At 38.1% G+C, this 8,763-nt stretch overlaps 1 protein-coding gene across 2 annotated transcripts; it reads right to left on the bottom strand.

Annotated features, from left to right (window-relative positions):
* Positions 1-2,203: 2,203 nt before the first annotated feature.
* pi15 (peptidase inhibitor 15) lies at positions 2,204-8,440 on the bottom strand. 2 transcript variants are annotated; one of them, XM_005797877.2, is made up of 6 exons: positions 8,277-8,440; positions 7,877-8,183; positions 7,377-7,495; positions 5,240-5,372; positions 5,032-5,147; positions 2,204-3,609 (listed from the first exon to the last, which is right to left on the bottom strand). In XM_005797877.2, exons 2-6 carry the CDS (start codon positions 8,147-8,149, stop codon positions 3,474-3,476), a joined length of 777 nt encoding a protein of 258 aa, XP_005797934.1. In that variant the 5' UTR covers positions 8,150-8,183; positions 8,277-8,440; the 3' UTR covers positions 2,204-3,473. The 2 variants fall into 2 exon arrangements, with proteins under 2 accessions (XP_005797934.1, XP_023181747.1); XM_023325979.1 differs by lacking the exon at positions 2,204-3,609 and adding an exon at positions 3,616-4,140.
* Between the last annotated feature and the right edge of the window lie 323 nt (positions 8,441-8,763).

Below are 8,763 nucleotides of genomic sequence, written 5' to 3'. Positions count from 1 at the left end.
TGTTGTATTTGTCAGTGCATGAAACATGATTTGTAAAAGTGAAGTGTTTATAGTCATAAATTCTATTATTAGATTAAGCCAAAAAACTTAATATGTTCATGCTGATTGACATGATAACAAATGTAAACACTGTAATTATTATGTCATGGCCTAAACATTTAACTCAGTTCAACATGATTTATTCCTGATCTTGATGGTACAGACATTTCTTATGGGAGCCCTTGCTCTGCGTCAACACAGCTGAATTATCAAAGAGGCAGATCAGCTGCGGCAACAAGGGTAGATGCCCAGGGCGGCATTTGGAGAGGGTTGCACAAGCACCAATTAAAACTTTTTTTTTAAATCTTTGAAAAAGGAGAAATCTTGCCTTTTCGAAACAGTTGACTAAAATAGTCCGAGAAAAACTTCCCTCCTCACTTATTATCCCTTCTTTCTTTTTGTTTTATTTATCACTACTTTCTAGAAACTACTTTTCTGTCCTCTCAGCACAACTGGAATGTAATAACCCCTTGCAGACTTGGAAATGAACCACCCTAAAATCACCCACTGCTGTCTGTCAGTCTGCCATGACCCATGTGAAGTCTCGGTCTTCTTTTCAAATAAACATTTCATCACGTTCTTACTTCAGGGGAAACTGGTTCAACAAAAACAGGTCAGTGAGTCAGATGAGCTATCAGGGAAAGACGTTTACCTCAAGAGTATACAGATGTGTGACAGTTGCCACGGTAAATGCTGGAAGTAGGTAATAGTACTACATGGTCCACTTGAATTTATTGCTCCAGGTACTGGCGGCTGGAAATGTGCTGTATTTCACCATTTCTCCTTGAGTGATTAACTGTTTTTGGTCTTAATGCGAGTTCCTTCAAAAATGTCATTCCTTTTGGTTGGATTTTCAATGTAATGCATGACATTAACCCAGTCACTGCACACAAATGCAACACAACACATGCCATAGAACCACACTGAATCCCTGTCCCAACACTAGAACAGGACAAACTCACCAGTTAAGAAGCCTCAAGCAGCTGTTATACACCCATTGATACTGCAAGATCAGCCCAGTTGTAAACACCATTAAACGTCACTACCCGACCAACTAAAGCGATAGTGAACCCACATTCAAAAAGGGATGCAGCCATGCTGTAACCATCCTTCCAGCTGGCATCATCCAACCAGCAACACCGACATCTCCCTCTGGATGCCACGGCAAATGGAGCAGGAAGAAGGGGACAAAGAAGACCAGTGACTTCTTCTGATGAAGGCAACTTTTCATCAGTGGGGTACCTGAGGTTCCATCTTCATCCCAGTTCTGCAGTTCTTACACTGGCTCCCTAAAGTTCAGAGGACAGACTTTAAAATGCTTTCAGTGGTTAATAAATCGCTTAATGGCTTAGCACCAAAATGCATTGTTGTCGTAGCAGCCTTCAACAGCTCAGTCTACTTTTTATCCCGAGGACTGAGGCAGGACCAGGTTGTTATGCTCCACTAATATGCTACAACTTCCAAAAAAATTGCAAACTCTGAATTTGTTTAAAGCAATGTTGATCACTAATCTAATCTTGCTTAGAACTGACTTTACTGGAACATGAATAGTTTTAATCTAGATTGCAACTTTTCATCACTTCTTTATTTTACTACTACAATGTAATATTATTTTCTTTCTTTTGTTTTGTTTTTATCATGAAAAGCATTTTGAATTGCCTTGTTTCTGAAATGTGCTATAAAAATAAACTTGATGGTTATGATGAGTATGATGATGACGATGATATTTACCTTCAAGACAGAGTGGAAAATGTTATGGCAGTCCAACAATCCTGATGTTTCTTAGGAACAGGAATTGTTTCCATACTTGCTAAGATGATTTCTCATTGGTTTTGATCTGTCTGCTGTCATTCTGTTAGTTAGGATATAAATATAGCAAAGGGCATAAAAAAAACATTTACTGTTTTACATCCACATTGTTAAGTTAGATGGTTTTCATTTGATTTTCTTAGATATCAATTCCTCTCAAACATTATATAAACTATTAACTTACTATAACTTTCTTTCCATAGAAAAAAAAGGAAGAAAGAAAACTGTAACAAAAAACCTCACAAAAACACAGTATCATCCCAATTTTAAATAGAAATAAGACTGAACACACTTCATAGCAAACATTAACCCAGAACCCTACAGCACTGTTAAAAACAGACAAGAAAATGAGCGATAAAATTAAACATTTTAATACAAGTCCAACACACAAAAAACTGACATTACAGCATTAATATCATTGCTGATTTAAAAACTGTCAGTGCTGAAAATGTGATTCTTCCTATTTTTGTACTCTTCAGTATGTCGAATATATGCTACCATTTCACAAAACAATACAAAATTAATATAACTTAAACATACAAAAATGAATAACTTACGGTTTAACCTTTTTTTTAACATAGTCAAGGTATGATTATGTACACATTCAAAAAACACTCTTTTTATTTTTTTGCTATTTTAGAAATTTACAAACAATTAAGGTGCACTTGAGTGCCTGAATCCTAAATGAGTGACCATATCAAAATATAAACAACATCAATACACATGAAGGAATGTAATAAACCAGTAAACTTACATGGTGATATATTATGTTATCACAGAGCAGATATGTGTCAGACTTATGTCTAACATAAATACAAAATATGTGAATAAAATCTGTGAAATGCCCCAAAGGATTGTCATTGATATGACATTGAGGTGAATTAGTGCAGATTAAAACTGAAAATGTACTGCTTAATATTTCAGGAGGTCTTTCAAAACACAAGTGTTTTCCTGAGCTGACATCAGCCTACAAAACTATGTCTTTCCAGTCAGCTTTATTTAATGCATGCACCATGGTCACAAGAGACTGAAGCCAGAACTGGATTGTGACAGAAAGGTAGGCCTAGCTTAAAAATCCGAGACAACTCAACCTAAAGCCGGCAAGTTATGATAAATTAGTGAACTTGGCAAGTCACTGTTGGCATGAAAACGCTGCAAGTGGAGGTTCCCCTCTAAGGTCAAACGCTTTGGTCCTGTTTGATCAAAACATTTTTGTGTAGGCAGAGCACCCATCATGAAGGTGAAACCTGTAGCACCAAAGTGAACTGAAATGAGGAGCTGTGATGGCTGCTATGGTCCTTAATTACCACATTGTCAATGGGTTTTAATACCACATAAAGTAAGCACTGTTAAAATGACCTATTTGTCATATAAATATATTTATGTATTTCATCATTTCTAATTTATGTAGGAAACTGACAAAAGAGAACATGACTCATTTACAGATTATTCACAAGTCACTAAAATCATCAGGTGCCTTCAGTTGTATACGTCTTTCCTTAAATAAGCCCATATATACAGAAAAGCATTTTTGCTCAACTGTTGTGCAAATCCTTACTTGATTAAAAAAACAAAAAAACAATATCTTTGTGGTACTGTGTGTTGTCGGCTCATGTTGGTTGTGTTTATTTGAACCAGTGCAGGTAGTTAGTCTTGATAGCTGGGAAGCACATATTGTTGCTGCATGATCCCCCGTAGCTGGGAGGGCAGGCGGAACATGGGACGCCAACTTTATAAGGAGCTTCTCCAATCCAGTTACCCCTAAAAAGCCAAAAACACTCACAGTGAATACACTGGTTACAAAAAGGCAATAAAAGTAGTGTGTAAAAGTAGCTGATATTGCATCAAACATCGAGCTATTACCACTACTTAAGTCTTTTGGTTCCCTATAGCACCTTTGTTGCAAGTATGTTTGAATAATACATAATTTTAATGAATCAAACAACTGTACAGTCAATGGTTAAAATAGACAAGGTTGAATGAACAAAACTGAAAACATTCTCTGAAAAAAGAGCTACTTTATTATTAGACACACAAGCAAAAATTTTAATATTTTACCTGAAGAGTTAGGCCTTTTTTTTTAAAGAGTAGAACCTTTTGTAGCAAAAAGATGTTCCCTATCTTCATAAAATGTTTACTTGAGAATTTTTTTTTCAAGTGAGGTTCTGATAAAAGTCCATAAGGGGTTGATATCCGACCTGTTGTATCTTTCTTACAAATATGCAGAGGTGTATTTACGCTCGAAGTGAAGGAAGGAGGTGATGCACACTGAAGATCTTCCTGTATGAAACACTTACAAGGAACAGAAAGTGTAAGCAGAAAATGTCCAAAAAAAAAGGTTGTTTAAAAGCAAGAACATTTTTTAGATCATTTATCTGAAAATAGCAGTTATTGTGAGCAGAAATGCTGCACATGTTCTGCTTTTGGGCAGTTTTGATATAGAAAGATTATTTATTGCAAACTCTAACAGTCATAATTGTGGTCTCGTTTTAGGACAGTTTATGTTGCTGACAGTGTTGTTACAATCATCAGCCACCATCCCCTGTAGAGAGCAGCCCACACTGCAACACCACCTCCTTCCCCCAATTAATATGTAAATATCTGGATCCATCCCTTCTTCAGCAAACCCAAATTACCTCCTTGACATGTCAGCAAGTTTTTCAAGGGACTAGTTATGAACCATTCATTTGATTCAGGCGTCTTGGAGCAGGGAAGCAACCAAACATCGCAGGACAGTGGCACTCGAGGACTTCAGTTGCAGACCCATGCATTTGGCAAAAAGACCCAACTAAAAATAAAAAGGAACTGTATTCTAATACCTCTCATTCATTCATTATATGCATGTCAAGCAGGAATTACTCACAAATGTTGAACCTTTTAAATGTGACAACAGTGACTTCTGCTGACAGGAAAGTGGGATTACATCTAAATTAAATATCTCTTCTGTACTCTTCTGTATGTTCCAAACCAGATCATGAGTGAGTCACAAGTTTGGCCCTGCATTTTCTTCATTTTCCTCTGGTAATGCAGGTTACCCTTCATCACCATGGGTGGCATTTTATAACTCAGCACAGAATATAATGGGCATACTTCATAAATTAAAAAGACTTTCTGCACTGTGAATAAACCCTAAATCAGGTTATGAAATATAACTCCCCCCCACTTGATGTACAGTGTACTTACTTTGGTGAATAGTTGCAGACTAAATATGTTGCCCTTTTCCACACAGCACCCCATACATTCATATTGTGGCACGTGTGGACAGCACAACCGATTTTGTTAGATGTTGCCCATACCATCTACAAAAATCAACGAGAAAGAATTTGATTACAATCATAGCTGCAGGAGTTTTACTAGTTTAAAAAAAAAAGATTGATAGATATCTTTGTACCTGTGTGTAGTGGGTACACATGGGCCCATAGCATCGAAGAGGGCACCTTGGGTTGCAGTCACGGGGGTATGGAAATGAGTAATCTTTCACTTCATCGTACCAGGGCTTCACCAGCTGGAGGATGGACCGATAGCTGCGAGCAGAATACAGACAAACTGAATGTGTGATCATTTAGCGTTTGGAGTGTTTGTAAATGATTTGCTATTTTGGTTTCTGTGTTTTCTTCCCAAACCCCTTAATCTCATCCCATCTAATCCCATCCTGTCACATCTGATCTAATCTGACCTGATCTGAGACATTACCTTATTGTTTTTATGTTAACAAATACTGACTTTGTGGTTTCATGGTTAATACATGGGCGACGCAATATTTATGTGTGAAGCAGACGTGTCCCCCTCACATTTGAAAAGCATACCTTAGGAGCCCCCATTTACAGTAGAATATAATTTCCCTCTGTGCTCTTATCGTTGCTTCTATCAATCAGGTGGAACTGATTCATTTGAAAATACTTATCCAGCTAAAACTCCACTTTGAGTTTTCCTGTTTACCTAGACAAATCACAGCACCACATGCTTCCAACATGAACAACAAAGTAAACTGCTAGTGTAGGCTGCTGCAAACTAGAAAAGATAATGTTGGTCTCCTTGACATCTCATAATGTTTAGCTTGTGTCATGGGGTGATAAAACACCCCATGTTTTATCACCCCACGATAAGACATGGGGTGATAACACACTCTAGTTTAACTGTGCGAGTGTTCATGGTTAAGTTGAAGTAAATGCAGCAGAGATGATTGAACTGCAATCATGTCTAGGTGGTCTTTGACAGAAAGAAGTTGAACAGGAGAGAGCAGGTGGCCTAAGGTCAAGATACACCACTTGCGTCCGACTCTCTATGCTCTGATCCTGATAAAAACGCTGTGACTCGATGGAGCGTTCTTGATCATGCTTGCAAGATTGAGTATTCACACAAGAATATATACTGAAAATTCAGACAGCATAACTACAAACTAGTCTGACAGTTGCCATTTGAACAACCTCAAGCAAAGTTGCCATTTCACTCCTAAATGTTTTCTGTACTTTTGAGCTCCTCACACTCAGTATGCTGATTTTATGGGAGTAAAAAAAATTACTTTGTATATTCCCTTAAAGCATATGCATTTTACTTTTCCACGTGTCTCACTTTCTGTGACACTCATGACATTCCTGTCAGACTGCTGTATAGTTCTGACCAAGATAGACCTGGTTTCTGATTTGGCATCACATCCAAAAGAAAATTGAGTTGGATGTATGCAGCAATTAGAAAACACTAAAGTTAAAAGAGGCTCGCAGAGCACTAGTGATTCCTTAAAACTCTGTCTCTGACTGTCCAACCAAAATAGTACTCAGTGATCAAATTGGAGCCTGCATCTTAGGAAAAAAAAATCAGATCTGAATGTGAAGAGTTGGACCCAACCAATGTGTCTTGGCTTTAACTCTAACAGGTTCCAATTGGTACATATGTCATCCGGTCCGATTAAAAATTGGGTTGAATGCCAAATTAGATCAGGTGTGTCTTACACTTTAGCCACTCCTAGCCCAGCTAGGGACATTACAAAGCACTTGTAATGTCCCACGCACATTACAAGTGCTTTGTGGATTAATAGTTGAAATATGAATTACTATGACTACTTATACTTTAGTGCACCATTTTTACTGCTTATTTACATAAAATATCATTCAGAAAGTCTGTGTGATTACTGTCACTTTAAACGTTATCTGGTGTTTTGGCATGTAGAAACAGATAACAAAAATATTGTTGACTTTTAGTTTTACTTAAAATGTTGGACTTGTGCTGCATCTCAATAAAATCTGAAAGTTTAGGCTCACATGGAGGTAACCAAATGAAAACTCAAGACCGACTACAGGCCTGGGCTTTTTGTCTTCATGGGTCATGGCTAAAACTACATATTTTTTTGTTTTGTTTTGTTTATAGAAAGGGTCACAGAAGCATTCCTACAGCAGTCTGCAGGTCACAGTTCACAAACCTTTAGGAGAACCAAGAAGGAGGCAACAATAAAATGACCATTACTGCTGAGAAAGCGTTCCATCCTGAGAGGAGCAGCAGATGTGAGCAAAGAGAAGTCTAAGGTCACTCACCGTCCTGTCCTGACTGAGAGGTTTTGACCCAGGAATCTGAGAAGATGAGGAGGTCCATGTTCCCAAAGACAAGCATGTGCCCAGTCCTCTGCTGTTTTGGCCAAAGTCTCATCCCACACCTAAACACAGTCATATATTGGAGGCAAAGAAATCAATCATAGAAATCCAAAATAATTAAGAAGGGTTTTCTCTAGATGAATTCTTAAAGCAATCCCATAGTACTGTCTTATGACACTCATTGAAAATGATTTGGAGGACATACCAGAAATTCAAACAGTGGAAAAGACAATACTGTTATATTTCAATTGCAGATAATGGAACAGGGAAGAAATGTTTCCAGGTACAATAACATCTGCATTGAAACTACACATTTTTTACAGTAATGTCTAATTTATCACTGCTGTTTTGTCCAGGTTTTACTGCCAGTTTGCAACCAGTTTCATAGGCTGGTCCTGCTTGGACTAAAAGAAGAAAATGTTTGAATGAAAGCTTTGATTCACCATGTATTCCATATTGGAGGCGGGAGGAAACACTCTGCCTCTGACTTTGTTGTGGTAATCGAGGATGGCAATCATGTCATTCTGACTAATATACCGCTTCCTTCTGGTTTTGGAAACTGTTTCGCCTTCTCCGTGGCCGCGCGCCGCGCCAAGCCCGGTGATGTTGGCACCTGGCGCGAACGTTGACGCAGCAGGTATGCTCGTTGCCAGCGCACTTGCTCCCCAAGATATGCACAGAAGTAGTAAATCTGTGGCAAATAACTGGAGTTTCATGTTCGGTTTCAAGGAAACTGCAGACGGAATGTTTCTGAAAATAAACCCACAAAGCAAGATTTTAATCCGAGGCATCCAGACAAGCTTATGATGCCATATGGCAAAGAAGATTAAAAAAATCTTTTACCTTTTATAGAGCGTCGCGACCTCCTGTTGGCTTTGCCAGCGTTGGCAGAGCAGTATCACTCCTAAAGCTTCTGTGACGGATCGCAGAGAGACAAAGCAGCGAGGGATTGCTTCTTTGCAGACTTTGTAAGTGTATCAGGAAGAGTCCGTTTTTGCAGGTTTATATAGTCTATTCCCGCAGTGGACAGTGGAGGAAGTGCGCTTGCCTCAGGGGTAAAACGCAGCCCCTCCTTGTCACATGAGACGCAGCATCATTTTTTTGTGTTTTTTTTTTTACGTTTAAACTTCCTAGAAAACTTGTTTAAGATGATGAAATGATATTTTATTGAAAATGAGCAAAAGGGGTGTTGCTTAAGCTCACAAAGACAAACATTGTAGTGCACAACTTGATCCTTTGGTTTGGTTTATTAGATTTTACAGGCACAAGTGAATAACTGAAACATTAATCTCATCTGATATGTAATACATGTCTTCAACTCTTGTGTTTT

Source organism: Xiphophorus maculatus, chromosome 21 (assembly GCF_002775205.1).
Source record: "Xiphophorus maculatus strain JP 163 A chromosome 21, X_maculatus-5.0-male, whole genome shotgun sequence".
NCBI lineage: Eukaryota > Metazoa > Chordata > Actinopteri > Cyprinodontiformes > Poeciliidae > Xiphophorus > Xiphophorus maculatus.
This window is presented reverse-complemented; position numbering and strand designations above follow the sequence as displayed.